This window comes from Chrysochloris asiatica, unplaced genomic scaffold (assembly GCF_000296735.1).
Source record: "Chrysochloris asiatica unplaced genomic scaffold, ChrAsi1.0 scaffold00094, whole genome shotgun sequence".
NCBI classification, from domain to species: Eukaryota; Metazoa; Chordata; class Mammalia; order Afrosoricida; family Chrysochloridae; genus Chrysochloris; species Chrysochloris asiatica.
The window spans coordinates 11,267,116-11,284,065 of NW_006408612.1; the positions used below are offsets into that span (position 1 = coordinate 11,267,116).

Below are 16,950 nucleotides of genomic sequence, written 5' to 3' on the forward strand. Positions count from 1 at the left end.
ATATGCAAAGACCTGTAGTCATAAAACCAAAAAAGTAGATCATACTTGGCATTTCTCAAGCTGAGAGAGCTGAAGAAAAAATTCAGTCCTTGAGTTTCAATATTGAAAGATTCTATGAGCAAGATATTGAATGATACAGGAAGCAACAAGGAAAGATGGGAGAAATGTAGAGTGACTTTAATTGGTCAGCATTCAACCATTTCAAGAGGTAACATATGACCACAAATTGAGGTGTTGAAGGAAGAAGTCCTAGCTATGCTGAGTACATTAACAAAAATCAAGGTTCCACGAATTGATGGAATACCACTTGAAATGTTTTAACAAATGGATATAAGGCTACAAACACTCATTCACCTAAGGCTACAAACACTCATTCACCTATGCCAAGAAATTTGGAAGACAGCTAGTTGGCCAACTGACTAGAAGAGATTCATATTTGTGCCCATTCCAAAGAAAGATGATCTGATAGAATGCGGAAATTATTGAACATCACTAATATCACATGCAAGTTAAATTTTGATGAAGATAATTCAAAAATGGTCACAGCACTACATTGACAGGGGGCTGTCAGAAATTCAAGTCAGATTTAGACAAGGACGTGGAACAAGGGATATCATTGCTGAACTATATGAATAAGAATACGGCTTCAGGATTGGAGGAACATTCATTAACAACCTATGATTTGCAGATGACAAACTTGCTTGCTGAAAGCAGAGAGGACTTGAAGCACTTACTGATGAAGATCAAAGACTACAGTCTTCAGTATGGATTACACCTCAACATAATGAAAACAGATATCCTTAGAAGTGGACCAATAAGCAACATCATGAAAAATGGAGAAAAGAGAAGTTGTAAAGGACTTCATTTTACTTGGATCAATGTCCATGGAAGCAGTAGTCAAGAAATAAAACAATTGATTGCATTGGGGAAATCTGCAAAAGACCTCTTTAAAGTGTTAAAAAGCAAGGAAGACTAGGATGTACCTGATCCACACTGTGATTATTTTCATATGCATGTGAAAACTGAACAATGAATAAGAAAGACTGAAGAAGAATTAATACATCTGAATTATGGTGTTGGTAAAGAATATTAACTGTACCTTGAACTGCCAGAATAATGAACCGTTTGAGAGAAGTACAGCCAGAATGTTCCTTGAAAGCAAGGAGAGTGAAACATAGTCTCACGTGTTTTGGGCTCATTATCAGTAGGGCCCTGTTACTGAAGAAGGACATCATGCTTGACAAAGTAGATGATGGTGATGATTATGTGTACTGGAGTTGGTTCTGACTCATAGAGACCCTGTATAAGGTTTCTGAGGCTGTAAGTCTTTATGGGAACAGAAAGCCTCATCTTTCTCCCTCGGAATGGCTGGTAGTTCCGAAGTGCTAATCTTGAGGTTTAGTAGCCCGACTCGCAACCACTACTCTAGTAAAAAGCCAAAGACCCTAAATAAGATGACAGTGGCTGAGGCAATGGGCTCAGGCATGGCAATGATTATGAAGTTGGCACAGGGCCAGACAGAGTTTTGTTCTGTTTTACATAGGGTTGCTGAGTCGGTACCAACTCGGTGGCACCTAACAACAACAACAACATATTATTATTTTCCTTTCTTAAATGTTTTAACAGGTTCTCATTGCTGCATTTGCAGTTTCAGGATATTGCTCCACCTATTTCAGAGCAGGAAGTAAGCCATTCAACCCTGTCCTTGGGGAGACTTATGAATGCATTAGAGAAGACAAGGGATTCCGATTTTTCTCTGAACAGGTAAGTCCCATTGCACCCAATGAAGTCTTTGTTGGAAGGAAGTGTCTGTTTTTGGTAGCTTGTAATACCATTTAACAGGAAACTCATGTAGCTAATCTTTCTAAGTGTTGGCAAGTAAATTCTCTGTGTTTAAGCATGATATATGAAAATTTAATGGGTTAATTATTTACTTACATATTTGGAGAATAATTGTTAATAATTATAATATAGATGGATAAATTGACTATTCTTATTTCAGGGTAGTCAATATTTGGTGTAAAAATGACTGTATGTAGGAATTTTAATGCTGGTTTCTATCACCTTATTTTTTGTTTGTATTTATTAGGTTAGCCACCATCCACCCGTTTCTGCCTGTCACTGTGAATCAAAGAATTTTGTGTTTTGGCAAGGTTTGTATTTCAGTTATACTTTGAAAATCAACTTTATCTGCCTATGAAATTTTTTCTCATTTATCACTCTGTGTTTCAGTTTTCTCTTTTTGAATTTAGAGAATCCTGACAATTAGTTAGTGCAGAGTTAAATTTCTAAGTTTAAATATGAAATTATATCATTTAAGAAATGATAATATTCAAACTGGAGTCCTGCTGTGGCGCTGTGGGTTAATGAGCTGGACTGCAAGGTCAGTTTGAACCTCAGGGTCACTGTTCAAGCTCACCATCCACTCCTTGGAAACCCTATACAGGGTTGCTATGAGTTGGAACTGACTGGATGGCACTTAATAACAACAACAACAACGTTGTTCAATTGGAGTTCTGGTGTGGTGCGATAAGAAAAGTACTGAACTGATAACCTAAAGATGGACAGTTCAAACTCCCCAGATGTACCTTGGAACCCCCATAGTGGGTTGCTGTGAGTCAGAACTGACTCAATGGCACTAAACAACATTGATCAATTAGGAGGCAAAGTGTGTGGGACCTGCCAGCAGGCACAGTTGACCTTCAGTGTTCCTCCTTGTGCTTCATTTTCTATATGCATACAATGGAGGTTATGCAGGTTGCCTTCTTCTTGAGGTGAGCAGAGAGATTTTAATCCTGAAGGGAGGTTTTATGGCATTTCATTAGTGGTCACAGTCTATTTGGGTTTATAAACACTGTAGTAGTTCCTGGTCTTTTGCTTGTTGGGGCTCAGAGGTTTGGATTGTAGCCTTTACTTAATACCCAGTGTTCAGTCAAATATCTAAAACTTCCCTAAAGTGAAAAATTATAAAAATCCCTTTGGAAAGAGAAGGAAGGAAGGAAGGAGGGAGGGAGGGATACAGGGGGAGGGAGAGAGAGAATATTTGACCATTAAGTATAAATAATTCCTTCACAGTCTGAAGGACATTGCTCATACAGTGACTCTTTTCACTGGTAGCGTAGTGGTAACAAATCGGTCTGTGAACCGCAAGGTCAGCAGTTTGAAACTACCAGTGGTTCCATGGGAGAAAGATGAGGCTTTCTGCTCCCGTAAAGATTTACAGCCTCAGAAACCCTGTACAGGGTCGCTATGAGTAGTAACTGACTCCACGGCACATAACAACAACAACAACAAAGAAAATACAAAAAATAATACAGCACAATAACTAAAACTTATTGCAAGATAGGAAGCACACCCACTCTTCACTTGTTGACATGATAGGTTCCAAAGACCAGGTTGTTATGCAAAAACAAGAGGATGGCCACATCAGTTCATAAAATGTAGACTGCATCATTACACAACTGCCATATTACACCATTACATAACTGCCAAACGACTGGGAATCATGGCACAGTAAAAGGTGACACATAACTTTAACCATTAGAGCCAAAGTCACTTTCACTTCCCACTTCAGCATTTGTTACTACCGGACATATGTCATTAATTCATAGAATAGATGAATAGTAGGTGTTTGGTTGTTTTTTTTACTATTGTCATAAATGCAGAGATAATGTGATAGTTGATAAATCAGATAGAATGTGATAGTTGATAAATCAGATAGAATGTGATAGCTGATAAGTGAGTAGGTATGGTGCCATAGGACAGACACTCTACCTAAGCTCAATTTGAACCACAAGATCAGAAACTCAAACTCAGCAGCCATTCCTTGGAAACCCTACAACAGGGTCACTGTGAGTCAGAACCAACTCAACAGCACTTAACAACAGTAACTACATGTATAAATCAACTCCTGGTTATGACAAAGATCCAGAAAGTTTGTGAAGACATCATTAAGCTCCCTTAGTTCATCCAAATGGGACCAGGTAATTACTATAAATGTACAGTTTCTAAGAGTAAAACATTAAATTATCATGTGAGATAGAGTGCTGGTCCTGGAATGTATCAACCAGTGTAGGGACATGTTCATTAAATTCATCCCACTTTCTCATAAATCATGTGTCTGTATTTAGAGGTTTTATTTTGTCTTACTCTTCTCCCAAATCGTATGACTCTTCCATCTTGGGGGCGTGGGAAATGTGTACATAAATCAATGATATTGTCATACTGTAATTATTTTTGCTATGCACCTGATTTTTTATATGTATGTTGACTATTTCTGTCTTTTAGTAAACATTTATAAGAACATACATTGCTGTCTGTGGGAGAAAGTTGACACTTTCTACTCCTACAAAGATTTACAGCCTTACAAATTCTATACAGGGTTGCTATAAAAGTCAAAACCAACTCAAAAGCACTTAGCAATAACACCATATTGGTATTTGGACATTAAAACACTGGACAGCTATGTGTATATGTATATGTGAGTAAGTAGACACACATACCTTTATTCCAGGCTTTCCTCATTTTTGTTAGTTGACAACAAATATGAACTGTTATTATGGAGAAATATACATATCTGGAATTTTTTGGTTCATTTGGGGCCATCTTACGGCTCATATCATTGTAATGTAATTAACACAATATAAAATTAATGTTGATTACATTGTGAAAGGTAAAGTTTAATACAAGGTTGATTTTTATGAATCAAATGAGTAGATCATGGAGTAAATGTTTCTTGCCCTCTGCCTGTGTCGTGTAGATATCAGATGGAAAAACAAGTTCTGGGGGAAGTCAATGGAAATCCTGCCTGTTGGAACACTGAATGTCATGCTTCCAAAGTAGGTTGCTCTCATCTCCCTTTTACCATCTTATCTGCTTTTCTAAATGAGAACTGAAAATTTTATATCCGAAAATGTGCCAGGGTTCTTTTCTCTGTGCCTGAAGCGTCTGTTAGCCTCACTGAAGTTTTGAGAATGAACCATAAAAATCAGTTAGAACTCTTGCATATGTATCAAAGCTGCCTATTTGTATATTCACATCCTCCTTCATCAGACAGCAGCAAGGACCTACTGGGCCCAGTTTCTGTGCTGGTTTGCATTTTATGTAACACAGTCTCCTTTTTAGTCATTTCTTTTGTATACAATTTAAATTTTCAAATTTGAGTTCATTTGAAATCCAGGGATTATTTTTTTAATGTCTATGAAAGTTTGTTAAGGAAGAATGATGGTTCTTTCTTAAATTTTAATATATTGTTGTTGCTGTTTTCTTGTTGTTCGTTTTTGTTTGGTTGGTTTTTTGTATGTTCCTTTTTTCTTTGATTTTGTCCACTTAATGACAGAATTTGCTAGTGCATTAGTGGAGAAATGGGAAGGGGAGGGAAGTATCCCCAGGACATACAAAATAAACTTATTACAAATATGAAAAGGAAAAAGAAGGGTTTTCCAGGAGTATATAGTGCCTTGGAGTCCTGGTGTGGCACCATAGGGTAAGCACTCAACCTTAGGATCTCTTTGAACCACAAGGTCGGCAGTTCAAACTCAATGGCTGCTCCTCAGAAATCTTGTACCGGGTCATTATGAGTTGGAACCGACTCACCAGCACTAAACAATAACAACATATAGTGGCAGCATTACATTAGATTCAGGAATTTTACAGGAATTAGAAACATTTCATTTTATTTTTAAATAAATATAATGTGAAATCCTAAATTTGATTTGCAGCTGTCATCTCATTCTTTGGCAGAATTTTTTATACTCCCCAGAATCTGTGCTATCTTTGTTATGCTAGTAAGTCTTTTCTCAGAGAAGTATCTACTTCTGTGGTCTTAAACTTGAACTCTGAAACAATGTTCTCAGAGTAATCATTCTTCAATACCCTCCCTACCATGCCTCTCTTCTACCTTGAGTCCTCCCCCAGTGCCCTGGTGCTGGCAAGGTAAATGTCAGCACCTTGGTATGCTTTTAAGACCTTCCCTTCTCTGCCTCAGCTCACCTCTCCAGCCTTACCACCTGCTACACCTACTTACCTGTAACACACCACTCACATGTCTCCAGATGCATAGTGCTCTTCAGGACTGTGTGTCTTCTGTTGACACTTTCCCCCAAGCCTATGATACCCTTCTAACCATCCTACAGAACATGGTGAGCTCTGGAGGATAAGCACTGGACTGGTAACCACAAGGTTAGTGGTTCATGCCCACCATCCACTGCATGGGAGAAAGATGAGGCTTTCTGCTCCCTTCAGCCTCAGAAACTCTATACAGGGTCACTATGAGTCGAAGCCAATTCACTAGCAGTTAACGGAAACAATTGTCCTCTAAAACTTAGACCAAACCCTAACTTCTTTTAGAAAAACCCTCTTAAATAAATGAACCTTGTCATAAATATTTGTGACTACATCGAAATTTCCAAGGAAGAAATGAAGGAAAAAGAAGCTTTGACCACAGAATATTCTCATTGGCATACACATAATCTGTATTTGTGACCTTAACCAAAGTTCACATTCTCTTTCTTCATCACCAGATATGGAGATTGCTATGTGTGGAATAAAGTCACCACGTGCATACACAACATTCTCAGTGGGAGGAGATGGATAGAGCATTATGGAGAAATCACCATTAGAAATACCAAAAGCAGTGTTTGCATTTGCAAACTCACATTCATCAAGGTAAATGAAGCCATACAACATAGTATAAAGCACTTATGGAGGAAGAAGTGGAATTATTCCCTTTAGACAGCAGCAAATGAGTCTGTCCTGTACCCTTGGTGTTTAAGGACATTTAGATGAGAAAGCAGAAACAACTGATGGGGTTGCCTAAGGCATGCAGATGTCTCAGTGTGTGGAAGTCCAAAAAGCACCAGCTCAAAACAGAAAACAGAAATGACTGTTTGTTTGTTTTTTAATTTAAGATAACTGATTAAGGAGTCCTTAATCTTGATGGCACTATGAGTTATGTGTTAGACTGCTAACCACAATGTTGGCTGTTCAGACCCAGCAACTGCTCCTCAGAAAAAGATGAGACTATCTGCTTTCATAAAGATTTAGTCTCAGAACCCCTATATAAGGTTGCTATGAGTCAGAATCAAGTTGATGGCAGTGAGTGGGTTTTTAATTATCACGTAATTATCATTTTTTGTTAAATATGAATAAATCAGTCATGTAGATGATAGCTACCAGTCACCACCCTTATCTAACCATGATACTACTAGAGTCCAAGTAAAACCCAACAAAAAGCATTACCTTTATCAACAAGAAAAAACACTTCAGATAGAAATGCCCACAGAAGGCTGTTTTCCCACAATATGACTTCTGGGTTTGTTTAGAAGTGCTACAAAATGGATCTCTGGGACCACATCCTCTTCTGATAAACAGTTACCATTGGAGTCTTAGTTAAATTCTTTTATACCACATTGTAAGATCATATTCATTTTAACTTAATATCTATTTTAGCTCAAGATATTCCTTTTTTTTTTCTTATAGACTTGCTAGATGGCTCAGAAATAAATATCTAGGATTATTATTTGCCCTAATTTGGTGATAAGGGTGCATATGTGCATTTAGTTTTATGCACTATAAGAAACTTCCCTTTAAGTCTAACATTTGCAGAGCCCAGGGCAAGAGTATAGTTTGAAGTTCCTATACTGAATGTGTTCCTATACTGAATATTTAAATATTATAAATTAAACCTACAAAATGTCCAAGAAAATAGGTTCTATCTTTTGACTGTGAAAAATACATCTTTTATTACAAGTTGCAAAGTTGGGTTGGACACTTCATAGCTCCATGCTGAAAGCATGACAATGCAAGGAAAACTGTTCTTCCCACTTATTCTGTCCTGTACCTCACACTCACATATATAGACAGTCCAGTGCACACATCTAGACTCTGACCACACTCCTCTTGATCACCACTCCTCAAGCCTAATGGTACACACACTGGTAGGTGGTCTGTACTTGGATGGGTGTGCAGGCTGGGATATAAGCTCTGTGCTATTTGGACAGGAAATTCTAGAGTCTTTGTTACTTGGAGCTTGAACTAGAAGAGTGATCATGAGCCTTAATTGAGAGCTGTTTTTTCCAGGTGAATTATTGGAATTCCAATGTGAATGAAGTCCAGGGTGTTGTGATGGATCAGGAGGGGAAGGTGGTACATCGGCTGTTTGGGAAATGGCATGAAGGACTCTACTGTGGCGTGGCCCCTTCTGCAAAGTGCATCTGGAGACCAGGTGAGGCTGCCATGAGTGTCCTGCCCCAGGAAGGCAACATGAGTGCATGTCAGATCAGCCCATGCAATTCACTTAATGTTTTCTTTAATAATGAGGTTAAAAATGTAAGCGCATAAAGGCTCTTGTAGCTACATTCTCACTTAACATGAGTTGTGTAAGTTCTGATATATGATAGGAAGACACTGTAAAATTCAGGCCATATTTCTGGCCACATGTGAGAGATTTTGTTTCCATGTAAAGTCACTCTAAGTATAACGCCTGCATCTTAAACAGTGTAGATCATTGAAAACAAATGTAAATCCTTCCTCCTGTTATTGATTCTGTTTTAATTAAATAAGGAAAGCCTGCAAGCATCTATAATCCTCAAATTCATCAACTCACCAGAGTAAGTAATCTCTTCACTTGAGCAGCAAAAGGCTGCAATATGTTGGCGTTTAATAAAAGACATTAAATGAATGCTGGTTAAAAATAAAAACAAAAACACTAATAAGTAGTTGATTATCAAATACATATGGAACAAGTCTCTCCAAGACATTTATTTTCATTGGAATTTTGTCAGTTAATTCCTAACTTTAAAATTGGTTGTTGATTGTTTAAGAAATATCAACAAGCATTAAAATACCCTGCTAGTAGAGTGTTTTGTTCATGCATTTCGGCAACTGTTTATTAACTACTGATTATGGATCAGACAGGAGTCCAGGTGTGGCACTGTGGGTTAATGCACTGGACTGCAAGGTCGCTTTGAAACACGAGGTCAGCGGTTCAAGCTCTCCAGCTGTTCCTCAGAAATCCTATACAGGGTTGCTATGAGTTGGTACCGACTCGACGGCATTTAACAACAATGGATCAGACAAGGAACTCTGGTGTTGCTATTGGTTAAGCATTGGGCTGTCAACCAAAAGGTTAATAGTTCAAATCCAGCAGCTACTCAGTAGAAAAAAAATAAACCTTGTTCCTGGAAAGATTTACAGTCTCAGAAACTTTACATAAAGTTGCTGTGGTTGGAATCAATTCTGTGGCAGTGGGTTTATAATTTGGGTTTTGTTCTAGGAGATTGAGGTACATCACAGCAGGCAATGATCTTGCCTTTGAGGATTTAGTTACAAAGTGCCAATAACTATTCATTTCAGTTCCGTGTAAATAATAAGTGTTTCTGAAAAAAACCTTAATGTTCATAATTAATCTGACATACATTTGCTAAGGTTTGAGTTTTTTAAGGGGAATTATGGAATAATATAATCAATGAGACTACTATGTTTATAAAATTTTATTTTGAAAGCTGGATTTGAATATTATTCATGGTATATATGAATCTGTCATTTCTGGTGATCAACATAAAGTTCACCATCTAGCAAAATACAACTGATTTAATTCATTTGAAAAACATTTGTAATTTGGTGTTTCTGACTGTATGGATTCAGTAGTCGTGTGAGTATTAGTGAAGCCCATGGGTAAGTCAGTTCGTTGAGTTCTGTAAGGCTTTTTTTTGTCTCTCAGCAATGGTCCATCTCTCACCCTCCAGGTTCCATGCCAACCAATTATGAGCTCTACTATGGCTTCACGAGATTTGCTATTGAGCTCAATGAGTTAGATCCTGTACTAAAAGACCTCCTTCCCCCGACAGATGCACGATTCCGGCCCGATCAGAGGTAAGGATGGTAGTGGTATTCCAGAGGTAGCCAGGTCATAGCATGGAACTACAGAGATGATGGAAATTATCTTTTGCACCATCATTTGTTCATTCAGTCAATCACTCGGGTGCAAAGAGCTAAGTGCTTAACTACTAGCCCAAAGGATCCAACCCACCCAGTGGCATCTCCAAAGACAGGTCTGGCATTCTGCTTCTGAAAGATCACAGCCTTGAAAACCCTGTAGAACAGTTCTGTTCAGCACACATAGGGTTACCTTGAGTCAGAATCAACTTGACAGCAACTAACAACCACCCTAAGTAAAGCAACCTTCATAGGGTCATCATACCAGAATATTGTTTACCTCAACTAAAGTTCTCCACCGTACAAATGTTTTCAATAAAAGTTTTAGCTATACCACCTCAAAAAAAAATTGCTAAAGGTTTATGAATTCAATGACCTCTCTTTATCACCACTAAACATATAACTACTCCTTTCCCAGTGCTATTTTTTAAACTTCTTTTCTCGTATTACTCTGTAATATAGAGTATCTTTCAAACTAAATATTAAGAGTATTAAATGATAGGATCACTGAGAAATGCTTTTAATAAACCCTGGAATTTTCCCAATGTGTTTTTGATCCCACAGGGTAGGAGTGAGATGTACTTAAATCTCTCCTGATTCTTATTTTTCATTATTCTTACATAGTTCTGCACTCATTAAGTCCAGTATTTCCATTTCTACTGGGTCAGTCTTACTTTTTGCAAAATTTCTATTAACTGTTGGTAAGTGCTGTCCAATCAGTTCCTACTCATAGCAACCCTGTGTAGGTTTTCTGAGGAGCAGCTGGTGGGTTGGAACTGCCAGCCTTGTGATTAGTAGTCCAGTGCTTATCCTACAGCAGTACACCAGGACTTTGTTATTAGTACTGTGAAATCATTTCCAGATTATAGGTTCCCTATGTATAGCAGAACGAAACATTGTCCAGGCCTCCGCTGATCAACTTTATGTTTCTAGCGTTATTTTTTACATTATTCATATCCTACCAAAATGTTTTTAATAATAAATGTTCTGCTATTCAGTTCTCTTCGATTGCCTTCTCTCCAGAGTGTTCAATCTCATGTTTGACATTCAAATTTATCAGTAAATTGTACAGTCATAAACACCAGCTTACATGTGTTGTTTTTTTCAAGTGAAATAAATCAGCTGTATTTTGCTAGGTGGGGAACTTCCTGTACATTGTGTATCATAGGACATCCTTATCCTTTGTGCTCATTTTGAAATTTAAATATTTGAAAATCACCATTGAATTTTTTTTCTTTTTCTTTTTAAAGCTTTTATTGTAAATTGAGTGATAGTTTACATGGGAGAACATCAGTTTTACATTCATCCTATTGTATTTTGTTTCATTGCAATGACTACAATCCCCTCCCTGCATCATCATTCAACAGTATTTGCTTCCATTTCCTTTTTTTTTTTTTTTAATGTACCATTGATATTTCTTTTCTACTTTTTCTTTCTCAAGTCTATTTAATATTCCTTTCCTGAGATTTATTTGTGGTTCATGTCCTAGTCTTTGGCCTTTCATAATTTTCTCCACTGTCACTTCTTTTACCCCATCAGCTTTATTCTTTCGAATCAAAACAAGAAAATTCTTTCCCTCTCAAATTTTATAAAAGTAGATAAATGGCAGCATATTACCTTTCTCTATTCTGTGGTCTTTAACAAGTGGTTTTCATTGTTTGTTTGTTTTTGTTTTTTGTTTTTTGTTTTTTGTTTTGCTTCATGTACCTTTTTATTTATTTAATTGCAAAATATATAGAACCTAAAATTTTCCATTTCAATCATTTCCAAGTATAAAAAAATCCAATGACATTAATTAAATTCACATCATATGACCATCACCACTATCTATTTTCAAAAGTTTATCATTGTCCCAAGCAGAAATTCCAAAGCCCTTAAGCACTAACTCCCTACCTCCCCTTTTAGTTCCTGATAACCACTAGTAAACATTGATCTCTGTACCTTTGCCTATTCTGGATGTTTTATATAAGTGGGATCATACAGTATTTCTCCTTTTATGTCTGACTAATTTCAAATAACATAAGGCTTTCCAGTTTCATCCATGTTATAGATAGCATCCATCAGCATTTTCTTTTTCTTTTTGGCATTCTGGTATTTCTTTATCATAGGTTTATTTACCACATTTTATTTATCCATTCATCTCTTGAGGGACACATATTGTTTTCCATCTTTCGGCTGTTGTGAATAATACTGCAGTGAACATTGGAGTACAAGTATCTGGTTGAGTCCCTCCTTTTAATTCTTTCGGATTAACAAGTACGGTTTGATAATATAGAAAAGGAGCATAACTTGCCATTTCATGCTGTTCTAATCCTGGACTCTCCAGCTGTCCTGAAAATGTCAAGTTGTAGAACCCTAAGCAACACAGAGAAGTCTACAAGGACCAAATCACATTCCTTTCATTCCTACCATTATGATATTATATACAGTATTTCAGTCCACAAACACAGAGAGAATGTTCATTGTTGGACACCCAAAGGTGGTATGGCCTAAGGCAGGGGTGAGATACAGGATCAGTGTTATGCTCAAACCAACCAGAAGGTAATTTTGTATAAGTCAGATTCTTTCCTTCCAGAAAAGAGGATCATATATTAAAATAGCAACTGCTCTCTGCTTAGATTTTTGGAAGAAGGAAATTTGGAAGCAGCAGCAGCAGAGAAACAAAGAGTAGAGGAACTTCAGCGATCTCGAAGACGATACATGGAAGAAAACAACCTTGAACACATACCAAAATTTTTTAAGTAAGTCATTTCAATCAGTTAGCAAGTTAGTGTTTTGCAAATGCATAAACAATGGGAAGCATCTAGTGAAAAACAAATTTAAAATAGTTTGGTGTCCAGGGAACTTAAAATTAGAAAAATTAAACTGATTTTGGTAACTGCTTTTGGCAATGAAAATGTCTAATGAAATTTCCATAGAAATAAACTCTCCTCTAGAACACCATTGTTTTCATGGACAGCAAGAGAAACTGAAGCTCTTGCCCAGAAAACACTTTGTTCTTCAGCTACAACCTGTAGAATGATGGAGACTTGTCCCCACTCCCTCACCCAAAAAATGGGATGGGACCCCACTGTCCACGAGGTCATCCTGGCTTGATAAGTATTTAACTTTGTTTCTAGTACATGGAGCTTATATGCCTGTTCAGATTTGGTTTGATTGTGGATGATTATCACAGGATTACTTACAGAATTATAGCTCCATCACACAGAGTAGTCTAGTTTCCAGGTCCGTCTGTTGCCTTCCAGAACCAGGACAAAAGTCTCAGGATAACAGTTGCTATTTCATGTCTGCCTGAGGTGAAAATGCAGCTCTGCCCTTTGGTATTTAAAGTGCACTTTGAAGCCTGCCCATGTAGAAGCCAACACAAAATTGATGTTGCATACTTTTCCCTACAAGTGGTTCTGGGGTCTGGGGCCTGACGTTCTTAGTTATATATTTGTGTGCACTTCGGTTGGAGTTCTTCACTGTCTAGTCCTGCCTGGAGATGACTTATTCCTGCAAACAGACTTTCTCCTCATGATTCTTCCCACTTCCATTTCAAACACTTGACAACAAAGTGAGCTCATTCAAAACATTCAAACCATCAGTAAACTAACAAGTGCTGCTTATATGTGCATGTCTTACTTATAGGAGAGAGTATGGTTGGTTACCACCTCACATGATGAGATTTATGTCTAATGCTCATTTTTATATTTTCACAGAAAAATTATCAATGCCAATCAAAGAGAAGCCTGGGTTTCTAACGACACCTATTGGGAGCTGCGGAAAGACCCTGGGTTTAGTAAAGTAGACAGCCCTGTTCTTTGGTAAACTGGAAATGTAGAGCTAGCCAACATATCACACTCTGAATGAATAAATAACTATGCACAATTATGTTTCTTATAGCTAAGCGTGGTTTGTGGGTCGACTGAAAACCTACCATTTGCTTTTCTATTCATCTTTATAATGGACTTTCAGAAGTGCATTAGACAAGGCCCCTAACCACTTTTGGATCCTTTCTGTTTTGCTGCAACCATATTCCTTAAAAGCATCCACACCTTCCTCGAAAAGCAGAATATATAAGGATTAGAATTTAAAATCCAAAGTCTGAAGAGTTTGTAAAGGAAATCAAACTGTAACTGGTGCTTTTAAAGCAGATGAAGAGTTCAAAGTAACGTGACATATAAGCCACGTGTCAGGTCCTTTGTCTGGAAGCACCATGACCTTATCAAAGGAACTCCTAGGCCACAGCAGTCTGTCAGTTCAGATTGCAAGTGTGTCTGTCCGATGTGGTGTGCTTGTGCTGGCCTTGTCGAAAAAGACGTGATGCTGTTCCATCTGTACGCCATTGTTCATGCCTTAAGAAATGCAAAAGATGTACAATAAATCATTTTTTAAATATGTGCTCATAGGTTTATGTGAAGGACAGCTCTTTTGAATCATGGCATGATTCACTTTACGGAATCAAAAATTATGAGATTTAAATGGATTAAAAAGAAAAAGTTAGCAACACATGCTTTACTTTGATTACTTGGTCTCTGTGTCATATACCTAAAAGGTGAACAGGAAAAGGTGTGACTTAGTAGATTTCTGTATTCATGTTGCTCATTAAGTTCCTGTCCTGCGTCCAGATAATAAACCGTCCCTCTTCAACCTAACCTCACAGTGTGCCCTATTATTTGTCTAAAACTCTATTTAATTTGAGCACTTGGCATCAGTGTTAAAACCTTGGAAGACAATGACAAAAAGCATATGGAATCCCTGAACAGGCTTAAGTACTATAAACATAAATGTTTTTAAGTGAAGCACAATGTAACTCGCATCTCTATCCCATGCCAAATTCATTAGCACTTGTCAAATTCCACTGGGAACACAAGCAAGAAAGCTAGTAGCTTATTTGCATTGTTTAAATGAGTTCTATGCAAAATCCTATTTCATATTTTTCATCAAATGATTCTTAAGGAAACATGATCCCATATTAAGCATTTACCGTGCTGTTGGCAGAGATATAAACTTAAGCTAAGGAATTTATCCATTCCAAAAGAGTAGGGCAGAGATGTGTTTGGCATACTTCAGGATTTGTTTTTCCTCCACTACCATCCAAAGGCTTTTGTAGGTAACTTGCATCTATATTCCTAAGTTTCTGCACGTAGATGACTATATAAATGCCTGTATATTTGTTTGTTTAAGTCTCTTTAGAGATTTTCCTAGGGAATTATAAAATTATATATATTTTATTCTTAGCTAGGCTTTTATTCTTACCATCAGGCTTTGAGTATTATTTTAAACTCTGATAACAAGGCTACTGACTTTTTACATTTTGTTATGAGGTGTTGATTTTAGTGTTATTTCTCCTCAGCAAAGCATTCTTAATACTGAGTAATACACTATCAAATAGAAAACTGCTGATGAACACATAGGGGAAAATGATGACTTTTTCACTGGTTGAAGTACTACTGTACTTATCCTACTTGTACCTAAGTCTGTAAATTTTATGTACCATATCCATTGATTTGCAATGAAATTTCATTTTTAATTCATCAGCAGATGAAAGCAATCCACTTTAGAAACACCCTTCCTATGCTTTCCAATCCCTTTAATTCCCACTTTAAATCTATAGGCAGTTTCCCTCAAGGTAGTAAAATCTCCCCCTTGTTATCGATTCTTTTCCTGCACATTCATCTTGACAATTTGTATTTGCATCCTAAGATACACACCTTTAATTTTAACTAGAATCGAATTAGAATCCTATTGACTTCCATATAACAGTATGTTCTCCCATGGTTGATAAGCTTTAAATAGTATTTAAAGTGGTCCTGGTCTGTATTTATTAGTGTAAATTCTAAACAGTCTCAAAATATGTAGCCGAAATATAAATAATTTTGCAAAGTAAAGGTATTTTAAGAAGTAGAGTAGGAAGGTGAGGCATCAGGTAACTGACAGATACAATGTCAGTCAGGCAGGTATGAGGATCCATCAGGAACCCAACTACTGTGCCTAACATTGGGGAAATCAATAAGAGGGTGGAACTAAATAGTAGAAAGTAAAAACTTCTGGTGAAAGGTCAGGTAACTGACTGATGGTCAGAGCTAACCTAAAATTCTGATTAGGATTTCAAAATGAGAATGAAAGGAGGAAAAAAAAAAAAGTCAAAATAATTAAAATCATAACATTGTCAGATATCCCAAATTTAGAATCTCTTTTAAGATTCATATAGCCTAACTAGAATTCCATTTCAAATGATTGACTATGTTTTAAGTAATACTCCTATAATACTCAATTCATTAATTTCTCCCGTGGACCACATGTTGGTGTGATGACCACAACTCACTTTACCTTTGATTGACATGGCAGTTACAAGATTGTGTGACTTTTTCTGTTTGGAAATTTAATCTGCAAAATATTTTGGCTTTTGAGACTAAGTAGCCAAAAAAGGTAGAATAAATAATAGATCATTCTCTTGGTAAAACCTGATTTATTTTTTAGGATTTTATATAAACCTTTTTATTTCAGAGACTCTTCTCTTGTTTTTCCCTAAAATGATGTAGGGTAGACTTGAACTTGATATGTCTTTATAGCTCCCTCAAGATTTATCATCTCACCTGAGCTGGTCATTAAGGAAAGCAGTAATAAATGATGATGATCCTATGGATGAGGCTAGAATGAAAAGATCAGTGGCCCAACCCAGCACATGTGGAGGCAGACTAGAAAACTATTTCGATTCTGTAAGATGCCACCCAAGGTGCAATTTACCCTCAGATTTTGCTGTTATTTTAATGTGTTTTTTCTTAATTGTTTTTCATGGATTACTTTAAAGCACCTTATCATTTCTAGGCCATTGTGAAAATAAACCTCATCTGAGATAGGTCTTAGTAGTACATATTAATTATACATGATAAAAAAAGCTATCACACAGAATTTTCTGGGTAAGAGAAACCAATAGATTTTTCAATACGAGGGATGCCAGATTGTAGATTTAATAAACCTTTTGCTTTTCTTGGTTTTTCTAGCCCCATGTCTTTGTACTCTTCACTC

At 36.9% G+C, this 16,950-nt stretch overlaps 1 protein-coding gene across 5 annotated transcripts in view; it reads left to right on the forward strand.

The window, feature by feature from the left end:
* Positions 1–13,963, forward strand: part of OSBPL6 (oxysterol binding protein-like 6) — a 133,018-nt gene extending 119,055 nt beyond the window's left edge. For 2 of the 5 annotated variants that reach the window (XM_006866683.1, XM_006866684.1), the window contains 8 exons: positions 1,627–1,764; positions 2,090–2,153; positions 4,760–4,838; positions 6,522–6,666; positions 8,080–8,224; positions 9,747–9,873; positions 12,555–12,677; positions 13,638–13,959. In XM_006866683.1, the coding sequence (XP_006866745.1) occupies positions 1,627–1,764; positions 2,090–2,153; positions 4,760–4,838; positions 6,522–6,666; positions 8,080–8,224; positions 9,747–9,873; positions 12,555–12,677; positions 13,638–13,746 (930 nt within the window). In that variant the 3' untranslated portion in view covers positions 13,747–13,959. Of the gene's footprint in view, positions 1–1,626; positions 1,765–2,089; positions 2,154–4,759; positions 4,839–6,521; positions 6,667–8,079; positions 8,225–9,746; positions 9,874–12,554; positions 12,678–13,637 lie in introns of all 5 variants that reach the window. The other 3 variants (XM_006866685.1, XM_006866686.1, XM_006866682.1) reach the window with 3 other exon arrangements.
* Positions 13,964–16,950: the final 2,987 nt, after the last annotated feature.